Source organism: Hevea brasiliensis, chromosome 14 (assembly GCF_030052815.1).
Source record: "Hevea brasiliensis isolate MT/VB/25A 57/8 chromosome 14, ASM3005281v1, whole genome shotgun sequence".
NCBI classification, from domain to species: domain Eukaryota; kingdom Viridiplantae; phylum Streptophyta; class Magnoliopsida; order Malpighiales; family Euphorbiaceae; genus Hevea; species Hevea brasiliensis.
Window position 1 is genome coordinate 9810205 of NC_079506.1, and position 23890 is coordinate 9834094.

Here is a 23890-nt window from a genome sequence, read left to right on the forward strand (position 1 = left end):
CTAAGTGTATGCTTCTGCCCATTAACTCACATTCTTTGATCCCATCTGTCAAACATGTCATAGGAAGAGCAAGAGAGGAAAAGCAACAGTTGAGAGGGAGAGAGAATTTCTCTTGAACGCTAAAGAAGCATATTGCCCTTCAATTTTACTGTTTATTGTCACAATTTTGGAGACATTTTGTTCAATGAAAATTTCCCAAATTTGATCATAAATAGTTGTATATTTTAGTTTTCATAGTCCAGTGGCTGTACAAACTTCAAGAATTAAATGAAAAATGCTATATAGATATGACACCTGATTTCTATCTACACAAGGTACACCATGATTCCTTTGAGCCAATGGGAGACATGGTTTACCAGGAGATCTTGCACTTGATTTCTCTGAATGTTAAGCAATTGCTAGGGTGAACTGTCTGAAACATATGTGCATATACGAAGAAAAACTAAATCAAGAGTTGACCTGCTCTGGCATCCAAGTTATAAAAAAGGAAAAAAAAATCAGGCATTTAGTACATGTGAGAATTAAGTTCGAACGAGCTTACACTTAATCATATGGTGTAAGAATCAAGTCAGAACATAAAGTGCCTTATTGTCTTGCAATTGTTCTCGAGATTCTAAGGGGACGAGAGACAAGATTCCCATCCTGCAAAAAGCAAACTCAATCAAGACATGCGACAGGACCGAGCTAATATGATAATAATGAAATTCAATTGATGTCAGTTTCTCAGCCTAGAATGACGAGCAAAACCAAGTACTTGGCACCAGTTATTTTTAAATTTTGTCCTTCTGTGATCATCTTGTAGTCATAGATGAGCCCAAAATAGACAAATAGTCATATAATCCAACTCTTAATACCTCATCAAGCAATTAGTGACAAAAAGGTTAGGGAGAGAGAGAGAGAGAGAGAGCAGGCAAGAACTTGGACACTGGAATGCTGCTCAGACTAAGGTAAGATGATGCAATCTGAGACAACTAATCAACCTCATTGTTAAGAAGGTGAGTTAAGCTAAAAATAATTTTAGCCCAGAAATTATAAAAAAGTTTGTCAGAGTGAATATGAAAGTTCAGAGTTCTATAATGGTTCAAAAGGCATTTTATATTAGTTTACTGCACAATATATGTGTGTTGAATGTTATTTTCTTTTCAATAAAAAGATACTGGGATGTGGATGCTTATGACAGTGTATCTGCTGCATAAAATACTGGAAGCCTTCCCAATCCTAAATATTTCCATTTTCTTCTTTGAGAGAAGATAGGTTGGTCAGCTCCTGAGCTTGTTGCAGTCAAAACAAACTACAAGACACATGGTCATCAACCAAACCAATAATTCATGTGGTTATGAGAGATAAGACACAGATATATTGTTCATCAACCACAAAAATGATATAAAATATGTACCAGTGGGAAAAGAATAGCCATGACACCATAGCTCACAAGAGGAGAAAAGAAGAAAATAGCCAGAACACAAGGGCTTCCTGCAAAGCCAATGAAGAAAGTTATGTTGGCCATCTTAAAATCCTGTATATATGAAATTTAGAAAGCATACTAAAAGTATGTATAATGTCTCGAGCAATTTTTCATGCCCTATGTGAAATAAAACAATAATCATATAGAGCATATCAAGATATAATAACATATGATAAAAGCACAGTAGTAGTGATTTACAGGTCCTTCAATTTTGCAGTGTTATTGAGCATGCCTCAGTTAAAGAAGTGTACATTAGTTGAATGCATGCAAACTTTACTACAGATGAGATTGCAAACAGCACAGTTGGGAGAAAACATCAAGGATAGACACAAGTAACATGAAGAATAAACTCCAGCAAGAAACTATTTTACCAAAACCAGCTAAAAAGGCCCAGTTAGATTCAAAGAAGTCCAGCCGCCTGTCAAGTGCCACTTCAGACAAATTCCACTTGTACCTAAGTTAAGAAGCAGGGTTAGCAAGTGTCCAAATATTCAGTGGCTCAGTGCAACACAACAAATAATAGCAGATGCACACTTATCACTCACTCGAAACAGTAGTAAGCATACATCCAGGAAAGAAGTACAAAATTGAGTGCCTTCCCTATATATGGTGTGAATCCTGTAGCAAAAACCTGCAATGTAATTGTCAAAAGTGTAAACCAAAAGTAAAATGATAAAGGCATGGTAAAGTGGCACCATGTTCATTGCAAGTTAAAAATTACATGTGCTGAAAAGTTGGCTTTGTTGCAATAACTCAAGCAGAAGATAATGGTAATAAGAAAACAACCAATAGAATATTCAAATCATATGAGTGTGCGTGTGTTTGTACCTTATTGATATATTCAAAGACATTGTACCTCTAGAAAGAAGAAGCTCAAAAGCAATATAGAATACACCTGCTCACCAATTCCAATCATAACACTGCAGAAAAATTTTAAAACAAAAAGAGGAAGTGACAGCACTCATTCTCAAGCATGATAGTTCGTATAAAGACAAAAAGAATGCCAACAATCAGCAATGAAAACTAAATTTCAGAAATCAAATAGTTACAAGTTGGAAGTCTACCCTCCTAGACCAGAAGGCTTTTCTGTTGGACCTGAGTTGTCTGAGGTTGTTGTTGGCTCATCCTGGCTTAAGGTTTCCAATACATTATGTTCATCTCTTTCCATTGCAGCAAAACCACACTTCGCAATTTCATTGTACCTTAATCATAGATGAATAAAACAAATTATTACACAGGAATCATCTCTTAAAACAATCACATATTTCAGCACTAAAATTGGTTATAATTCAAAAGCCATCAATTCATACAGAAATCTATACACCCAGATAGAGACGTAACATCTTATATTCAACATTCATTGAATAATTTAAAGATAAACATTAAGAGATAAGATTATCTGCCCCATCTATCTCCACGTCAGGGATATCATGTCTTTACCAAAACAATCAATGATTAGTCAAAACTATGTCAACAATAAAGGGAAAAGAGAAAGAAAACAATACCAGATAGTGCTTAGAATAAGACTAAACACATACAATGGGTAGAACCAAAACACCTGCATTTTATAAGCAGTTAATGAAATTAGAGGCTGTGAAAAAACAGTAGAGAACTGACAACCATATGTCCTACACACAGACATACACACGCAAGCATATATCCATTGTACATAATGTTAATATGAATTAGTCTTCATCATCTAGCTAGAAAAACTTAAAAGAGAAAAAAGAAAACCTATTGTACCATTGCATGAACCTTTTCAAAAAGATACATACATAATTCTTCAAAACTTTTCAAAAAGATACATATATAATTCTTACTTCCTGGTACCAGTTAAGGATTTTAGGGACAGAGGGATACATAATCTTATCTAGCAGGAGAAACACACACACGCACACGCAGAGAACATAGTTAAACTTATAAAGAAAAAGTAATTCAAGTGCTATGTATAACACAAACAAGAGCCTCAATATAAAGCAAAAAACCAAAGAAATCCAAGAGTGTTAATTTTTCTTGCTGTGTTATAAACTTGGTATGCATGTTTTTGTCTATTCAATTCAACGTTTTATTTTCAAGTTACTTGACACAGATATGCTGCAGGTCATTCTTTTAATTTAATGAGTCAAAAGTATCTTCACCAGTTCCAAGTTTGTTGAGATATGAGACTCTTGAGCAACTTTGCAGAACTATTCTGGAGTCTCAGTCATGTCACAGCAACAAAAGGCAAAACCTTGGCCTGACTATTGACTAAGCAGTAAGCAAGTTTTAAATTCCATAAATGTCATTTATAGAATTATTAGAAATTCATATCCTTTTAAGGCAGCATATGCTGTCAAATTCAATGGAGATCAACTTAGCAAACCATTCAGCAGTTATGTGATGCAAAGGGGACGCTACAGGTACGACCTAAAATCATAATAACTTCATGTTTCTTTGAAAATTAACCGAATTAAGATCCAGCACGTTTTCAAAAATATATATATTTTTTTCACTTAAAAATTATATTGTGCCTTACATGTTGCATTACTGTTTGTACTGCTGTAGCAGTTGACGAGTTTGGGCAATTTGGTGGTCTTCCAGACTCCTTTATTGGTGTTTAGATTAATGATTATGATTTAATATTTTATACACATACAATTTAATGTTTTCTAAGACTATGAGTAAAGACTGTATTTTTCTATTTCGGATGCATTTGCAGCCTATACAAGCTACCCTTAGGAAAACCACCTGCCCAACACCGCAACCTAATAGCGAAAGTAGAAATTTCATGGAAATTACAGAAGCAAGAGCAGAAAGTCATAAGCATGTATGATCCACATACTTACATAAAAGAGCTGTATAAGTCCAACACGTAAAAAAGACTAAAGTTTTAAAATATTGCCAAAAGTGCCTGGTTCTTGAGAACTATTATCTGAATATTGATCAGGTGGTATCCATTGTATTGTTGGGATGACAACTGAGTTCAGGACAAACATACTGCAACGAAATTAAGACTAAAAATTTTATATCATGTGATGAAATGCACGATTTAAATGATAATGTCCAAAAACAACCAAAAGCATCATTAATTAAGTAGATTAAGTAAACACCCAAACAAATTGAATTGGATTTCAAAAGTATATTCATAACCATGAATGAAAACTTTTCCAACTCTAATCTGCAGTGATGTTCAGGTAAGGCACGAAGATGTGAACGGAATCAAAAGAGTTACTTGCATTGCTGCAAGACCACAAAAGAGTTATTGGAATTACAAGCTTAAGCACAGTTTTGCTTCATAACTAAACAGGCCTCATGAATGCATTTACTATACATGAAGCAATTGTTTTCTCATTGGTATTGATAATCCAGCACAAAGGTCTTAATTTTAGGTCCTTCTTAAGAAACATTATCAGTCCACAAAATCAATCAAACAACTATCAGGAAACCATTAAGGATCTCTCGGATCCTCATAGAGATCAATTGTAGAATCCAGAAGCTAGCCAATTAAGCACAAGAAATAAGATTTTATACAGAAGCAGTTCCCCAGATTGATTTTGTATCACAAAGCAGCTACAAATGGAGCAAAGAGAATTCCAAATTGCACAGTTGCTTCCCTTTAGCTCTAAATTTCACGCGCTGTATTGCTCAATAACCCAAAAATACTCAAAACTAACCTAATAGCGAATCTAACCAATACACATTATAAAACTAATTTTGTGAACTTGAAGAATAGAGTATATGTAGAGAGAGAGAGAGAGAGAGAGATGCTACCTTCCTGAGAAAATGAAACCATTTAAGATAAAACACTGCCCTGTTCTAATCAAAAGCTTTCTTGACCTGCCACCCAAAATCACAAACAACAAAGAAGGATGACATAAATTCAAGTCGGATTTCAACACACAAAAGCAAAGCAAAACTTCGAATTCCAGATTTTATACGATCAAACACCTCAAAGAATTCTTTTCTCGTCTGAATCTAGATTTAAAAAAAGCATAAAAAAGCAAAAGTTCTCTTTGAAATTCTGGTCAACCAAACAGAAAGTGTATTTAGTAATATAAACGAGAAAGAGAAGCAAGAAGTTATTAAGAAAAGACGAAGAGAAAAAGGGGACCTGAAACAAAGAATGACCACTCTGTGAAGGCAACAAGCTTCTGGAAAACCCTCAAGCCAAAGCAAAGCTTTTCTTTGGTTGTCAATATTATTAATGGGTTTCCTGTTTCCATTCCGGAGAGGAAGATAACAGAGAAAGAATCTATCGAGACACAAGGGACTTTGCCATCAATATAAGCTGCTGCTCCGCTCAGAAAAGGCTGACAATGCTATGATATGATTGGGAAGTTATTGGGCTTGTGCTCTGTCATCGGTCATCATCCATGGTAGAGATGATGAGGCTAAGAATCAAAGATGCTGGAACTGGAATGGATCGGCTGACTGTTCCAGAATTTTCAGGCCCCAGCTCCTGTAAGTTTAAGCCCAGTCCTAACCATTATCAGATTTCGGGTCTGTCTCTAAAATTATAAAATTTTAAATTTTAACTAAAATTGAATAAAATATTATATTTAAATTTAAACTTAGTTATTAATTTAAATATCTAAAGTATTGAATTCACATATTTTTTACATATTTAATTAATAATATTTATTTAAAAATATTTTAGTAATAATTTAATTTTATAAATTCAATAATTCTATAAAAATAAGTAAAATTTTATTTTTAAAAAATAATATTTTAAAATTTAAGAATAAAATTATAAAAAAATATTTAAAAATATTTAATAAATAATTTATATAAATAAATTTGGATGATGGAAAATCAATATATAAAACTTTACATTATTATTTTAATTTAAAGTTGAGCTAATTTTTTTTATATTTTCTTAAATTGTTAAAATAATTTTTAATTTATATTTCAATAGATATTATATGCATATAAGTAATTTTTATAATTTATGCCTGAACTTTGTTCGGTTTTTTATTTTCAACTTTAATTATTATTTGTTACTAAAAAATCTCTAAATTTTAATTTTATTTTATAAAAATTCCTTTAACTTAGTATAGCATATTTTTAAATTAAAAAAATAATAAAACTACTTTTTTATCTTCTTTATTCTCATACTAAAAAAAATTAATCATTTCAAATACTATTTAAATTTATCATAAAAATATTAATATTATCACACCAATTATTTTTTAAAAATAAGTAGGATTTATCGTTTATTTAAAAATACTAAAATTGCATTTACAAATGTTTTGAAGAGATTTTTTTAATATAAAAACTCATTATTATTGACTTAGATAAATTTTTTATGAAACAAAAATTAAAATTTAGATATGTTCAAAGCATCATAGTAAATTTTTACTTGAAATTTGTTGAAAGCATTAATAAAAATAATTACAGTGAAACTGAGTCCCTTATGAACAGTGTTTCCAAATTGATTTTGAACGTGTTAATTTACACGTTTGACACATTCTAGGTTGTGCTTTTTAATGGATAGGTTGTTCTGTCTTTTCGTTTAAGACTTTGCTTTGTCTTTTCTGAGGTAAATTTTTAAGTAGTTGATTTCTCTGACCATGATCCGTGAGAAAAACGACGCCGTTCTATAGTTCTTTCTAATATGTTATCGGGCTTTTGCTTTTTTTTTTTTTTTTAATCGAAGAAAAGATTTTGCTCAGTTCATTGACTCTCTCTCTCAAACCTGTTTTCGGGCTTTGGCTCATGTTCACGCTGATTATATAAGATTTTATTTGGTAATTAATATTGTTATATAAATTAAAATTAATTTTTTTAATATAATTTAATATTAATTAATATTTTTTTAATTAATATAAATTTTAATTAAAGTAAATTTTTATTTTAATTAAAGTAAATTTTTATTTTAATTGTATAAGAATACTTGATGAACAGACTAGATTAAGTCTTGGATATATATATATATATATATGAGCTAGTCCTCTCTCTACTTATAAGGTCACGCACATTCTCTTTTATAAAGTCAGAGATATTATGATCATTTAAAGAAAGTCTTCCATCACTAAAGTGTTGTGTGAATCAAGAAGGGTTAAGGGGGAGAAATTAGTTTATTAAATCAAAAGGTCTCTCTCAATTACTGTCATTACTCGAGTAGAACTCTACAACAGGTACACTTTATAGATCTGTGAGAATTTATTTGTTCAAGATCCATTATTAGGGTGATAGTTGAATCTTACGTTTATAATTCACGTTATGTTTATGATTGTTATGATCTATTAAGATTTATTTTATATGTGGTATCAAATTCTTAGGTTTTGAACAATTAAAATTTTTCATTAAATTTATGATGATGAACATAATATTAAATATCTTACTTGTTATTAGATATGGGTAGAATTAAAGTATAGATTGTGAAAGTTTTATGATTAATGTTAATAATTAAAATAATTAAAATAATATTATTAAAATTTGACCCAATTAAGTTTTGGGCATGAGGATTATTAACACGATGAAAAATCATATTATAAAGATATCTAAGTTTGAGATCATATTTTTTTCAAAAGAAAAAAATTAAAAAAAAATTATATTTTCTACCCAGTCTAATTAAGATTTGTAATTAAACATAATGAATGAACAAATATTAGATTTATTAAGATACATAATTTATATGCATGCCTTATGATATTTATTTTAGTTTGTTAGTCACCAAAGTGATCAAATTAAAGTAAAATAAAATTAATAGTTTATTAGTAACCAAAGTAGCCGAACTATGAATGATATTTACATGCATATAAAACTTATCAATTATCCATACCAATAGATGCCTATGATGAAAAATGGATTAATTGATACCCATTAGTCATCAGAACTTAAGGATTTTACCCAAAGGTAAATCAATTGTTCCATGGTAGTAAGAATTATGAGAACAATAATATTTTATCAAATATATATTGGATGTCTAAAGACAACATGTATATTTGATATAAGTTAATTATTATCCAATCAAGTTTAAAGACATTTAATTTAGGAAAGTATATTATAGTATCTACCCAAAAGAGAACTGTAGTATACTCTAATTATTTGAATTGTCTGAATCTATTTTAATTTGAGTATGTATAAAATATTTTGCAGCTATTACTCTTCATTCGCAAGCTTCATCTGTTATTGTATTCAATGGGCTAAACTTCTCTTAATGTTGTGAGCAAGTCAAGTTCCATTTAGGTGTCTTGGAACTTGACTTAACATTATTGGAAGACAAACCCACTACTATTACAAATACAAGCAGTGAAGAAGAGAAGTTGTACCATAAGTAATGGGAACGGTCAAACAGATTAAGCCTTATGTTTCTGTGAATGACTATTGCCAACAACATCAAGACAACAATTCTACAAACTGAAAATGCAAAAGAATACCTTAATTTTGTGGAAGAACGGTTTCGTTCTGCAAACAAGTCACTCGCTGGTACTCTAATGGCACAACTCACGACCATGAAGTATAATGGGTCGAAGAGTATGCATGAGCACATTATAGAGATGAGTGATATGGCAGCAAGGCTAAAGACCTTAGGGATGGCGGTGGATGATTCCTTCTTGGTGCAGTTCATTCTGAACTCACTACCTCCTGAATATGGGCTATTTCAAATCAATTACAATACTATTAAGGATAAGTGGAATGTTAATGAATTGGCTAATAAGCTAGTTTAGGAGAAAATGAGACTGTAAAATCAAAGGACTCATTCTGTCAACATTATGGGTCAAGGAGCTGGTAAATGACTTAAACCAAAGGCCAACAAGATTAAAAAAAAAAAAAAAAGAAAGGATCTTCAAATGCTTCTCAAACTGAAAAAAGGGAACAAATGGCAAATAAGTGTCGCTTTTGTAAGAAAGTAGGACAATGTCAGAAAGATTGTCTGAAACGTAAAGCTTGGTTAGAAAAGAAAGGTAATCCTTATGCTTATGTATATTTTGAATCAAACTTAATTGAAGTTCCTAATAATACATGGTGGCTTGATTTTGGTGCTACTATTTATGTCTCCAATGTGATGAAAGGATTCCTTACGGTCCAAATTGAAAACCTAACTAAGACTTCATATTTATGGGGAACCATATGAAGGCTCCAATTGAAGGCATAGAGACTTACCATTTGGTCTAAGATAATAGCTATCAACTAAATCTATTAAAAACCTTCTATGTGCTTTCAATTTCTAGGAATGTCATTTTTATTTTAAAACTTGATGAATTTGGGTTTAATATTGAGTTTGGGCATGGATGTTTCAGTTTATTTAATAATAATGATAATTCCATTATTGTTTTTGGAATTCTTGCTAACAATCTATATATATTGAAACTTGATGATAATTTTGTTGAATCCTTACCTGTCACTTATAGCAATATTAGAACTAAGCATAGTAGACTGAATAAAAATTCTATTTTCTTATGGCATAAGCGTTTGGGTCACATATCCAAAGAAAGATTAGAAAGGCTAATAAAGAATAGGATTCTACCAAGTTTAGATATTATTGATCTTAATGTGTGTGGATTGCATTAAGAAAAAGCAAACCAAACACAATAAGAAAGAAGCCACAAAAAGCAGTAAGCTTCTTGAAATTATACACTCTGACATATGTGGGCCTTTTGATACTCCATCTTTTGGTAGAGAAAAGTACTTTCTTAGCTTTATTATTGATTTTTCACGCTATGAACATATTTATTTGCTTAATGAAAAATCTCAATCAATAAATGCACTTGAAGTATACATAAATGAGGTTGAGAGGCAATTAGATAGAAAAATGAAAATAGTAAGGTCAGATAGAGGTAGTGAATACTATAAAAAATACACTGAAATGGGACAATGTCTTGGTCCATTTGCAAAGTTTTTAAAAAGTCGTGGCATATGTGCACAGTATACTATGTTAGGTACTCCTCAACAAAATGGGGTGGCGGAAAGGCGAAATCGAACTTTAATAGATATGGTTAGGAGTATGATGAGTAACTCTTCTTTACCTATTCTTTGTGGATGTATGCACTTAAAACCGCTGTATACTTGTTAAATATGGTTCCTAGCAAGGCAGTCTCAAAGACACCTGATGAATTGTAGACTGGAAAGAAACCTAGTTTAAGGCACCTACATGTTTGGGGTTGCCAAGCGAAAGTAAGAATTTATAATTCACATAAAAAGAAATTAGATTCTCGAATGATAAGTGGATACTTTATTGGTTATCTAGAGAAATCTAAAGAATATAAGTTTTATATTCCAAACCATAGTCAAAGAATTATGGAAACTGATAATACAAGATTCCTTGAGAATGGTGAAGTTAGTGGAAGTGTTGAGAGACAGGATGTGGATATATAAGAAAATAAAGTTGATTTTCATGTGCCTATTAAAGTTTCAATATCCACTCCTACTCGACATGTTGTTCCAGCGGTTGTTGAAGGACCTAACAATGCTACACAACATAATGATGAAACACATCCTGAAGAAGCTAACCCACAAAGAGCTAATAAAGGTGAACCATAAGAAATGCCATTAAGATGATCTCAAAGAGAAAGAAGATCGACAATTACTGATGATTACGTGGTTTACTTGCAAGAGTCAGATTTTAACATAGGAATTAATAAAGATCCAGTTTCCTTTTCATAAGCTATAAAAAGTAATGAGTCTGATAAGTGGTTAGATGCCATGAAAGATGAGTTAAAATCCATGAAATAGAATAAAGTATGGGATTTCGTCGAATTGCCTAAAGGATTTAAACGAGTTGGGTGTAAATAGGTCTTTAAGACCAAGCACGACTCGAATGGTAAAGTCGAACGATATAAAATAAGACTTGTTACCAAAGATTATACTCAAAATATGGTGTGTAAACTTAAGAAATCAATATACAAATTTAGTTAATCTTTCTACCAGTGATATATTAAGTTCAATGATATCATAAAGTCTTTTGATTTAAAGAAAAAGTCATTAATTGATGTATATATATCTTAAGATCAGTGGGAGTATGTTTACTTTCTTAATTATATATGTTGATAATATCTTACTTGCTGTAAATGATTTGAGCATATTACGTGAGACTAAAGATTTTATCTCTATGAATTTTGAAATGAAAGATATGGAAAAGGCATCATTTGTGATTGGATAGAAATGTTCTGTAATAGATTACAAAAACTATGAGGATTGTCTCAGAAAGTGTATATTGATAGAATTCTATAGAGATTTAATATGTATAAATGTTTACCAGAAATTATTCCCATATAGAAAGGGAATAAATTTAGTCTTAATCAAAGTCCAAAGAATCATATGGAATGTAAAGAAATGGAATCAATTTCCTATGCTTCAGTTGTAGGCAATTTAATGTATGCTTAAACTTGTACAATTTTTTATCCTGAAATTGATCACTAGAAAGCTGCAAAGAAAGTTTTATAGTACTTGCAATTAACTAAAGATTTTATACTCACTTATAGGATATCTAATCATTTAGAAGTGATTGGATATTTAGATTCAGATTTAGCTGGACGTGTTGACAATAAAAGTTTATTTTAACTACTTGTTTCTATTAGTTGAAGGAACAATATTATAGAAAAATGCCAAAAAAATTTATGTCATATTTTCAAGTTATAATTCATGCATTATGGATGTGAAATTTTATCTCAGGACTTGAGGCAGTCGACACCATTAACAAGTCGCTGAAAATTCATTGTAATAATTTCGTAATAGTATTTTCTTCATAAATGACAAATATGCTAAAGGTGCCAAGCATATGGAACTAAAAGTATTTTGTCGTTAAGGAGAAAGTTAAGAAATGAAGAGTGTCTATTGAGCATAATAGTATTGATCTCATGATAACAGATTCGTTAATTAAGGGTTACAACCTAGGACATTTAAAGAATATTTTCTCATAATGGGTCTTGGTTGTATTAATGTATAATTTATTGGCTTTGACACTTTGAGCTCATTAATGTGTTTCTGATATACATTAAAGTATTTTTTGTTTCTCATGATTGTGTATACATAATATTTTGAGTGAATGATAACAAGAAAAGTCTTTTGAGACATTATTGTGGATCATGATGTGATAAACATATATCTATTATGTACCTACTATGGTAAGTTGCCAGTATTGTAGTATATGGAAGGAAGAATGTGATTAAACAGTATACAACCGTTATAACTCATACTTAGTAACTTATTATAGGAAGGTAATTATGAAATACATTGTAAAAAAGATTTGCTTATTTTATGCGTGCCTAATGTTTATGTTATTAAAATTTATATCACTTAATTATTGTGCAAAGTGAACGAATGTAAGATTTTGTCCAGTAATTAATATCAATAAATGGGCCAAAATCAATTCATTTAATGTGGCTCAATATTAATTGATATTTATTTTAATTAATATAAATCTTAATTATATAAGGATTACTTTAATTGAAAATAAATATTTATTCTAATTGTATAAAGATATTTGATGGATGTACTAGATTAAGTCTTAGATATATATATATATGAGCTGGTTCTCTCTCTACTCATAAGGTCACGCACATTCTCTTCCATAAAGTCAGAGATATTATGATCATCTAAAGAAAGTCTTCAATCACTAAAATTTTGTGTGTGAATGAAGAATGATCAAAAGTGATAAATCAGTTTATTGAATCAAATAACCTCACTAAATTATTAACAAAACTTAAATAAAATATCACATCAGATATATTTTTTAAATCTATAAAAATTTATTTATTTAAAATTTATTATTAAAATGAAGGTTAAACGCCACTTTATAATTCACATTAGATTATTATAATTTATTAAGATTTATTTAAGCAGATTATACATATGTTGGATTGATGGATATCATTAGATTTGGTCAGACCTGCTTAATAGACAAAAATCTGAGAGAGAGAGAGAGAGAGGAGAGAGAGAGAGAGAGAGAGAGAGAGAGCAGATGAGGGATTGTGAAAGAGACAACAGACACAGTGCTTTCATCCCAACCTTGGAGCATCAGACCGCCAGTCCACTACCGCCACTACCTTCATCAGCCTCCGGAGAACCCAGTCATACCAATTCGTCCGCCTGTGGAGACCCAGGAACTTGAAGATGAAGCACATAGGCCCCCAGATCTTCCAAATCTCCAAAGTAGGATAAGAGATAGTAATATTCTCACAAAGTTTCTGCATATCATTATTTTACTGTTTGCAAAATTGATTTATTTGGTCTTGCTTTGTAACTAATTATCTTTTAAAAAACTTGTTCTTGACTGTTGGAGCAAGGATTACATTGAACAGCTTAAGATGGATTATGTTCGTAACTATGGTTACAATGATTTCCTTATTAGAGTTTTGGTTGAGGTAGTTAATTGGTTTTTATTTGTTATCATTTCCATTATGATTATCATGCAGCTTCTACAAGGCAAATGACGCTGTTCAGTTCTACAAGTATAATACAATTAAGGATTCTTGACTTCAATAATCATTTTTTTAGTTTTTATTTATAACTATCAATTGATATGGTAGATTTTAATTGAAGTTTTCACACATTCATGCATGACCCATGACCTCTTCTGGCATTGAATTCGAATTTAGTGGAGCATTAATTAATTTAAGCTATGCATAATATATAGAATAGCTATTGTATTTAATGATTGATGTTAATTTGTTTATTGAATCTGTTCAGCTGGTGAGAGAATAAAGAAGATTTGAACGGAAGCATGGCACGGAAATTTTGGAAAATGTATGGTGCTACGTTTTTCAAGAATGGTCTCTGTGAGGTGCAAAACTTGACTGTGTAATACTAGGTTTTTATATTTTTTATTTTGTGGAGCCCTGCCTAAATAGGAGAAGATGGAAATGTATGAAAAGGTAACATATAGTCGTAGAGATTTGGAAATGCATGATTTATACTAGGAATTGGGAAGGAGTTCAACTTTAACTTTATCTGGGGTCGGCGACAATTGAATCAACCAGGAATAGGAATATCAATCCCAGCTGTCTCTTCTCTGGGTCTGAATTCAAATATTCCACTTTGGATTTCATTTCCTTAAATTCACAACTACTTTTCAAAACATTCTGTGATTTTAAGATCACTGTCAGACCATTACTGCTAGACTATCTGTAAATTCTGACAAATCTGCTGCAAAAATATACTCTGCCAATTGCCTTTTGCTTGAATAGTGAGGTTATTCGGCTGCCCTTTTGGCAATGGCTTGAACTACAGGCTGCCCTTAGCTGATGGACTGGGGCAGTGGCTCATATCGTTTGACTGATTGGCTTATGTTTTTCAGCTCATGTTTGGGCTTCCTGATGTCACGAGTAAAACTTTATAGCTTTTGGCAGTGAATATAAAGAGAAATTGGCTTGATTCTTTTCTTAGCTGCTGTGGCTTTGCCTCCGTTTAAAGTTACATTGTCTCCTCTCTTTATGACTTTTCTATTTGTACTTCTGTTCTTATTCTTAAATTCTCGGTTTCTTTTTGTTTTCTTCTTTTAACTTATGATTCCTGCATATTCCTTTCTCCAGCTGTTGCTGTAGGTATTCATTGTTTTCTGAGGTATTTTTTTCATTTGCATTGAGTTTTTTTTTTTTTTTTTTTTTTGGTATTCTGGCCTCTGTTTGCTCCTCCTTTCTTTCTCTGTTTTTTCCTTAAATGCATTGTTAACTAAATATGTTTCCTAAAGTGGCATTTAGTTCTCTGATTATGGCACGAGTTAAATCAATGTTCTTAAGTTTAGAGAGATGTTACACATCATAGTTTCTTCATGTTTATTAGTGTGCATTTATTTTACTACATTTGCTTTCAATACTTTGATAACTAAATCTGATTCTTTGTGGTCCTTTTCCTTGGCAGCTAAAATTTTTGTTTTTGGCTCTCTGCAAATGGAGTATCATCTATGCATTCCTTGCTATTAAGTATCAGCTCTGTAACAGAGATTCAGTAGAGAAATAGAAGACAGATGAGGAGAGAATAGAGAAAGAGATGAGAATAGAACAGAACGGATTTAGACGAGAGAAGTATAGAGAAATAGAAGAGAGAGAATGAGTTTCTTTTATTGATTATCTGAATGAATGAATACAGAGTTTGCTTATCTATTTTTATAAAGAGCAGTTAGAAGTAACTGCTACCTATACCAAATCTAAACAGATTCTGTTGTAACTACCTCTAACAACTCAACAACACTTAATTACTCCAGCTACCTTTCCCTCCAATCCCCACTATTAACTACCTATTCCTCTTCCTCCTATAATACGTAACAATACCCCCCCTCATAAAAAAAAAAAAAAAGAAAAGAAAAAGAATCTTCTTGTCCCCAAGAAGATGTAAATTAAGGAAACTGAGAGGTGATGAAGGTCTGATCCTCCCAAGTAGCCTCTTCTTCAAGCAGAGTAAGCCACTTAATAAGCCCTTGAAGGACTTGTTGGTTCTGCCTAGTAATAATTCTGGTCTTCAGTACTTTTTTTTGGAGCTATTTCAATGGTGTTCCATGAAAATTAGGCAAGTCCTCCATGACCACCACATTTTCCCAAACCTTTTTCAAGAAAGAGAGACATGAAACACAGGGTGAATGGCAGCGTGAGAAGGCAACTTCAATTTATAAGCCACTGAACGTATCTTTGCTTCAACTTGATAAGGCCCACAGAACCTTGCTACTAACTTGAGATTCTTCCTAACGGCCACTGAAGCTGTGCGACTGTAATTTGAGATAAACTCAGTCTCTTACTTCAAAAACTCTTTCTGATCTCTTTTTGTCAGCATGTTGCTTCATTCTGTTTTGAGCTACTAGCAAATTGTCCCTTATGACTTTGGACGTATACTGTCTATCTTGAATAAAGTCGGCTACTGCACCGAGGCATTAGGAATGGGCAGAAAGGTCAAAGGAGGAGGCTTGTAACCATACAATGCTTCAAATGGAGTCATCTTTAAAGCACTATGATGGCTGGTGTTGTACCACCATTTTGCTATAGCAAGCGACGTAAACTAAGAATGTGATATTTGATAACAAGGCATTTCAAATAACCCTTAAGGCTTTGATTCAATCTCTCAGATTGTCCATCTGATTGGGGGTGACAGGCTGAACTATAAGCAAGCTTAGTGCCCATTAACTTGAATATTTCTTTCCAAAATAGACTGGTAAAAATTTGATCTCTGTTAGTGGTAATAGCAATAGGAAGCTCATGATGTTTAAAAACAGTATCCAAGAAGATTTTAGCAGCACTAGATGTAGTAAAAGGATGCTGTAAGGCAATGAAATAAGCATATTTTTTGAACCTGCAACGACCACCAAAATGGTATATTTGCCCTGGGATTTAGGCAATTGTTCCACAAAATCCATTGTAACACGCTGCCAAGCCTGAGTAGGAACAGATAATGGCTGCCGCAAACCAGGGGAAGCACATGTATCACAATTTTTAACCCACCCCACTACTTTAAACATGCCAGGCCAATAGAAATGCCTACTTAATCTGACAAAAGTAGCATTGATTCCAGAATGCCAGGCTATTTCTTTCTTTTGCTTTATACTGTGTAGCTATTTCTTTCTTTCAGTCACATGACTTTGTCCATTAGTAATATGTACCTTCCTAGAAGAAGATTATGATGTTTTCAGTCATCTTCGTCTTTTTTTCCCCCTTCGTTTTCTTGCTCATTTCTAAATCTGGTGTTTATAAAATTATTTCATATCTCAGAGTAGTTTACACACATACTCACAAAATATTCGTCTATAGTATTTTGCTCTCTCTGCCTTCTTCAAACTCAGTTGCACAAGATCCTTCTTTTGTCACTTATCATGGCTTCATTAAATTCAAATTTAAGCCTCATTCATTAGATTTTAAAAATGAAAGAATAACGATGAGAGATAACTTTGAGTGGCAGTGTTTTTTGTTTCCATTCTCTGTCCTTTCCTTTGTCATTATTTCGATGGAAACAAGCCTAAGACCAATTCAATAAAGCCTCTGTTAAAAAAAAAGGAAAAAAAAGAAAATTTCTCTACAAAGTAAATGAGTTGTAATATTAGCTCTAAGAAACTGTACAAAAAATGCTAAATTTCATTATTTTTGTGAAAATGGGAATTTCGAGTTTAATTCCCTTATGCATTAAATATTTGATGAAATTAGATGAGAATTAAAAAAAAAAAAAAGAAAATAGGCTATCCTTATTCATCTATATTTTAGAGTTTTAATAAAAAATTCACCATAATTGAAAATGATACACACGTTTCTTTCTTCCTGTCTCTATCTTGTTGTCACCATAATTTCAATATATATATATATATATACACACACACACACTATCTTGTTGTCACCATAATTTCAATGAAACTACTTCTCCAATATGCGCATATTGTTTTATTTAATTATCTTTCTAAATGAAGATAAGCAATAATTTGATAATTAGGGAAATAGAATGCAGGATTTGAATTCTAATAGTTTATATTAATTATAAAATAGTATTTAAACCACAAATTTTTCCGCTTCATTTTTATTTATTTATTTATAAATTTAGATTATTATGTTTAGGAAAATTAATATAATGCATTCAAAATTATAATATAATGTAATTATCATTACATTTCTATATTTTGTTGTAAGATAAAAATACAAGTGATGAAATGTAATGATAATTTTTATTTTAATATTTAATTTATTTATAGTGTTAATAATAAATTATAATGATTACAGTAATTAGTAATTAAGTGGTAGTAGTGATAGTTGCAGTGACAACAGTAGTTAGTTGGTGGCGATAGTAGTGATAAGTGAAATAATGATGGTAATAGTGATCAATTGGTGGTAGTAGTCATGTGATGGTAAAGGTGACAGTGACTAAACAATAATAACATAATCAAATGGTGATAGCGATGATAGCAATGCTAATGACAGTGATAGTGGTGGATATTGCCTGTTTCTTCAAAGGGAGATACATGAAAAGCGTTATTTAGTTATTACACGCACGTGGTTTCGATCCAAAGGGTGCAATACGTCGTCTAATTAATAAATCTCCCATAAATATTTCACAATTTAATACGATAGATATGCATGACTTGCTGGTGCAAGTGGGCAAGGATATTGTTGTTGAGGAATGCAAACGGCCTCAAGGACGCAGTAGGCTGTGGACTTATGAAGATATTGCTCATCTATTGACAACGGATATGGTTAGGCCCAAATTAATCAATGAAGTTTCTTCCATTTTCAGAAGAATTGCAGCTCTCAGGTGAATTAAGTGATAATAATTAATAATCATTTTTGCCGTTATTTTATTAGGGAACTGAAAATGTTGAAGTGATATTTCTTGACATGCATGAGAAGGATAATTTGGAGATAACTTCCACAGCCTTCATGAAGATGCCCTATCTGAGATTCCTCGAGATTCAGTGTTATTATAGAGGACAAGTTCGTGACGAGCTTCAAGTTCTTCCAGAAAAGCTAAGGTATCTTCGTTGGTTAAATTACCCTTCGACATCTTTGCCATTAAATTTTTGTCCGGAGAATCTTGTAGAACTTCACTTGTAAGGGAGAAATCTCAAAGAACTTCGGAATAAAGCTAAGGTGCATTTTATTCTACTACTTTATAAATTATAGCTACATTTTGTAAACTGAATTTGTATCTCTAATTTATTGAAATTTTCTATTTCATTACAGCCACTTGGAAAGTTGAAATTAATGGACCTCAGCTACTCTGACAGCCTGATCAGGATTCCAGACTTGTCTAGTACTGCCCCAGATCTTGAGATTTTACGTTTGAAGAATTGTGCAATTTTGCATGATATTCCCTCATCTCTTGAAAAACTAAGCAAGCTCATTGAACTAGATCTAAGTGGGTGCTATAGTGTCCGACATTGTCCAGAGATTCCTTGTAATATAAGGACTCTAAAGTTAGATGGAAATGGAATAGAACATCTGCCCTCATCAATTGAGCATCTGTCTCAACTTGTCGAATTCTCCTTGAAATGGTGTACAAGACTCGTTAGTATTCCAAACAGCATTGGCGAGTTGAAATGTCTTGAAGAAATTCATCTCAATGGATGCTCAAATTTACAAAGTCTTCCAGAAAGCATCAAAAAACTTTCGAAGTTGAAACAGCTTGACTTAAGTGGTTGCGAGAGACCCAAATGTATACCAGAGCTTCCATCTTGCTTAAAAGACTTGGTTGCATCAGGTTGCACCTCTCTGGAATATGCATCAACTTCTTTCATTCTCTTAGAAAAAGAAGGTGTCCAAAGACTTCTTTTTGCTGGATGCGACAAATTGGATGAGAAAGTGACGGAGGATGTTTTTAAAGCGCATCTGTTGGGTTAAAAAAGTTGTATTAAGTATGGTAGGAGGAGAAGTGCCAGGAAGGATGAAATATCAGAATAGAAGTGGACGCTCCGTTTCATTCAGACTTGAATGCCATCAATTAATTGCATTCTCTTTCTGCGCTGTTATTCAGCTGGATTCTTATCGTCAATGGTCGAACGGCATTAGTTGTATGCTGGGTTTAATAGACGAATCTCCTCATTGCTTTTGGGTTGAGTGTCAAGAACACGTGTATTCACGATCAAAAAACGTGTTGCTTATGTTCAGTGATAATAAATTCGACTCTGCTGATGGAGAGCGTCTCGTTGTGGTCTCATTTGACGGCCTTGCATGTAATATGTATAATATGAACATAATTCAATGTGGGGTCCATCCTATATATAGTAGAAATAAAGAGAGAAGTAGAATTGAAGACAATCAGGATGACGAGGAACGCCAATCGCTTCTTCAAATATCGGAAGACAACATTGAGAGAAGAAGAATAAATAATGAGGAAGAAGAAAAGGAAGAGGAGGCTTCTTCTTCTTCACTCAATCTAAATCACTCTCTCTCTCCTCCTGCTTCCTCCTAACCAAACCCTCTTCACTTTCACAACAGGTATAACTCATTTCTTAGCTGCTGTTACGTTTTAGAATTCTTAATTGCTTTACTCTTACAAATGCTTGCAATCTGTTGCAGCTCTACCACCACATTCATTGACATTAAGCAATCTACTGCTCCCTATTTATTTATTAAAGCCTAAATCTTCCAATTACTCAGTTCACCATTGCATATTGATGGGTTTTATTTCTGAACTTATTTGATGTATGCCATATTATTATGGAATACGAGTGTTGCCTTCCTCTATTGCATTTATCTCTTCCCATTTTCTCTCTCTGTCTATATAATCTTCCACATCAACAAATTGGATGCTTCTAAAAAAAATTAGAAAGGCGGTTTGGAACAATGAAATACACTGTGCCGTTTTATCTGCCATTCTGATTGTAGGGACCTTCTGACATTCCATAGAGAAAGAGGCAGAGAAATGGCGCAACGGAGCAAAGAGCCGTACAAGAAACAAGCTTGTCTCCCCAAGAACAACCTCCTCCCTCGAAAGTAATAAACAAGTTAGAGTATAGAAAGAAAAGGAAGGGTAGACTTAAACTGACTTGGAAGATAGTAGTATAACATGATCTAGAAATTTTACACATTTCTGAGTATTTAATTCAAAATCGTTTGGCGCCGAAAAAACGAATGCATATAGTCGACCTCAAAGATAAAGGTAGGTTTAGTTGAGTTAAGTTGAGTTGAGATATCTTATCTCTCTCTCTTCTTCATTTTTCAATGATATAATCTTATGATCAACTTAATTGGAAATTTGATGCTATAAAATTTGGATGGTAAAGATCAAATTTTTTCACTGAATTAATATTGGGTACACAAAATATGATCTAACCCATTTCTATTGCTTCGGTAGGTGCGCCTATGGATTAATTCATTCATGTATGGAGCATTTTTGCAGTTTTTTGCTTATCATTTTTCAATGGGAGGGAGAAAAACCAACTTGCACCAAACTTCAATTTTGCTATTTAGTAATTTAACTTCAAATTGGCACTCCAATTTTAGCCTACTTTCTTTGTTGGTGATTAGAGTTTTCTAAACAGAAGTATTGTGCATGTGTGATGTCGGTATTAGCATCTGCTTTGATGAATTAATTGACTGATGCAGAATGTGCAGATCACCGTCAGCTCATTTTTCAGTATTTACTTCAGCATGTTTCTTCTATTCTAAGACAAGTAATATATGTTTTAAATTGTCCATAACCTCTATATGATTGCAGAATGATTCTTACATGTCTAATTTATTGTGAAATCCATTAGTGCCTGCTTGAGCCAGTTTATGCCTTGTGCTCTGCCATGTGGATATTTTTTATCAGTTACTTGCTTTGATTGCACTAATACAAATATGACTCTGTTCAAGGAAACTCCCACCGGTAGGTACTAGGTACAAAGGGAACATTGGTTGGTATACCTGTAGTACTTTCAGCCTGGAAACTGCAATGGTTTTTTGATAAGTGGAAACTACAATGGTGTCTGCTTGAATTTTGAGTATAGATATTTCATGCAATTTTTTCCTCACCTCTGCCTCTTGTTATTCTTTTTGTTTGTTTATTTCAAGTTTTGCAACAATGGCAAGTACTGTATTCATTATGGTGGGAGGCGAGTGCATGTATTCTGCCCTTGTGTAGCTACTAAATGGCTTCCTGGGCAATCTCATTTCACCATGAATATTATCCATTTTATTTTTCTTTTCTTTTTTGCTGTCATATAATAATAGTTGTGGGACGTTGGTTCCAGCTGTTCAGTTCTCATTTTCCTACATGTTAATACAGGAGGTCATACTCGGACTGGTGTATACATGGTCTAGGAAGTGATTAGCAGTGTTGACTGCTTACTCTAATCTTGTCTCTGAATTTAGCCCTCCTGTAAGCAACTGTATAAAGCAAGGATTGGTAATTATAAGGGTTGGTTCCTAGGTGTTTCATTGGATTATGTTGGCACTATAACCTTGGTCTGATGACTTGTTAATGTGCTTGAATTCCTAGGTGATTTCATTTTGTGACTCACACAAGTGAACATGTGTTGCCTTCCTCTACTGTATCTCTTCCCATTTTCTCTCTCTGTATATGATCTTCAACATCAATAAATTGGATGCTTAAGGTTTCAAAATTCGCTTCATGTCATCAAGGTTAGAATTCACCTATTATTATGTGGATAAACTCCTTTTATTTATTGATTTTCACTGTCACTTTTGTAATATATATAACATTTTTGCTGCAGTTATCTCTCCGCATTTTCTGTCCATCTGCTTATGCTTTTTTGGACTTCCTAACAGAAGCATATTATACATTAATAAATTGGATGCTTATGGTTTCAGAAATTGCTTCATGCGATCAAGTTTAGTGAACATCACCAATACATGAGATCTAGCTTTGCTATGTCAAGTTTATTTTGTTTCTTGTCTTTATTTCAGAGTCCATGATTTTTCAAGCTACATGATCTGATGAGGTACACGAACACGATGAACATAATGCTAAGGAGGAATAGCAGATTTCAAAATGAAAAAGCAACATCAAGAGATGGTTTACTGTGCTTTCTTCACTTTCATTGATGCTGAAGCCTCAATAATTAATTGCTACAACTGCATGGAGTTTCTAATAATGATCCTCTGTTCGAACTTTGAACTTCTTTTTTTTTGGGACATCTTTCATTCTCCCTCTTATGGATTCATCTCTTCATTCTCTCTACGGACCGTTATCTTGTATGCAAACACAAGGCGAATGTTATGCTCGGATGCTTAATAAATTTTTAACCGCTGAAAGCTTCATATGATCGATCATATCTATGCTAATTAGTGGTCTATGATTTCTTGCATCTCATGTTGCATTTCATTGACATGGAATCAAGAACCTTAGAAGTTGATTGAGACTTCCATTTAACTCATAACAAATAACAATGGTGATGAGGCAATCTTTTCTTGAATTCCAATGAAAACATCCCAGTGTTTTTACGAATTTGATACCAAAGTGAAACGAATTTTATTTCATGGCTGACAGAATAAAGGCGTTCTACTTATTGGCGCCTTACTTTCCAACTAAAATTAGTAAAAAAGCTATTAAATTATGTACCTTTTTAGGATTTAATAAGATTTTAATTTTTTGAAAAATAATAATAAGAAAACTGAAGTATGGAATATGAGCGGAGATCAATACCTGTTTTTATTCATATTCCATTTCCTTTTTCCCTTCATTGATACAGTATTCTTAACACATGGTATTTCTTCTTACAAGCTTAGATCCACTAGTCTTGTTAATCTTGAAAAGCAATCTAACGCAAGCAATTAACTCCTCCCGTTAAGCATGACCCAACCTGCCGTTTAAATCAAGACAAGCTCCTTTCCACCACTAATCTTCCAGTACTGAGTAATTAATGCATCAGACATGAATGAAAAGAAAGCTTAAGAGAAGAAAAAGACCACATTATCCAAGATTATCTATTAAACATCAGAAGTTGCAAGAAGTTGGTTACGCCCACCTTTAATTCCCTATGGTGTTAATTGGCAAAACGGGAAAATATCTTGATAAAGCATCAATTTGTAACTAGCTGTGCAAATGAGGACCTCTATTTGTTGCAATGCATGCACGCCAGAGAGAGAGAGCCCT

At 32.5% G+C, this 23890-nt stretch overlaps 3 protein-coding genes across 12 annotated transcripts; 2 read left to right on the forward strand and 1 right to left on the reverse strand.

The window, feature by feature from the left end:
- Positions 1-89: 89 nt before the first annotated feature.
- Positions 90-5813, reverse strand: LOC110650385 (protein EI24 homolog). 9 transcript variants are annotated; one of them, XM_058133955.1, is made up of 10 exons: positions 5556-5813; positions 5216-5281; positions 4291-4441; positions 2971-3023; positions 2530-2667; positions 2322-2385; positions 2011-2096; positions 1837-1919; positions 1397-1473; positions 90-1291 (listed from the first exon to the last, which is right to left on the reverse strand). In XM_058133955.1, the coding sequence occupies exons 5-10, from the start codon at positions 2631-2633 to the stop codon at positions 1172-1174; spliced, it is 534 nt and encodes a 177-aa protein (XP_057989938.1). In that variant the 5' UTR covers positions 2634-2667; positions 2971-3023; positions 4291-4441; positions 5216-5281; positions 5556-5813; the 3' UTR covers positions 90-1171. The 9 variants fall into 9 exon arrangements, with proteins under 9 accessions (XP_057989938.1, XP_057989939.1, XP_057989934.1 ...); XM_058133956.1 differs by lacking the exon at positions 4291-4441; XM_058133951.1 differs by lacking the exon at positions 2971-3023.
- A 2953-nt stretch (positions 5814-8766) lies between these two features.
- LOC131172696 (uncharacterized) lies at positions 8767-9117 on the forward strand. The gene has a single exon (XM_058134207.1). It carries the CDS (start codon positions 8767-8769, stop codon positions 9115-9117), a length of 351 nt encoding a protein of 116 aa, XP_057990190.1.
- A 9188-nt stretch (positions 9118-18305) lies between these two features.
- On the forward strand, positions 18306-22906 carry LOC110651428 (disease resistance protein TAO1-like). 2 transcript variants are annotated; one of them, XR_009143370.1, is made up of 4 exons: positions 18306-18545; positions 18655-18939; positions 19033-20286; positions 22702-22906. XR_009143370.1 is itself a non-coding variant. In XM_058134903.1 (2 exons), the coding sequence occupies exon 1, from the start codon at positions 19054-19056 to the stop codon at positions 19687-19689; it is 636 nt and encodes a 211-aa protein (XP_057990886.1). In that variant the 5' UTR covers positions 18949-19053; the 3' UTR covers positions 19690-20286; positions 22702-22906. The 2 variants fall into 2 exon arrangements, 1 of the variants encoding a protein (XP_057990886.1); XM_058134903.1 differs by lacking the exons at positions 18306-18545; positions 18655-18939 and having other exon boundaries at positions 18949-20286.
- Positions 22907-23890: the final 984 nt, after the last annotated feature.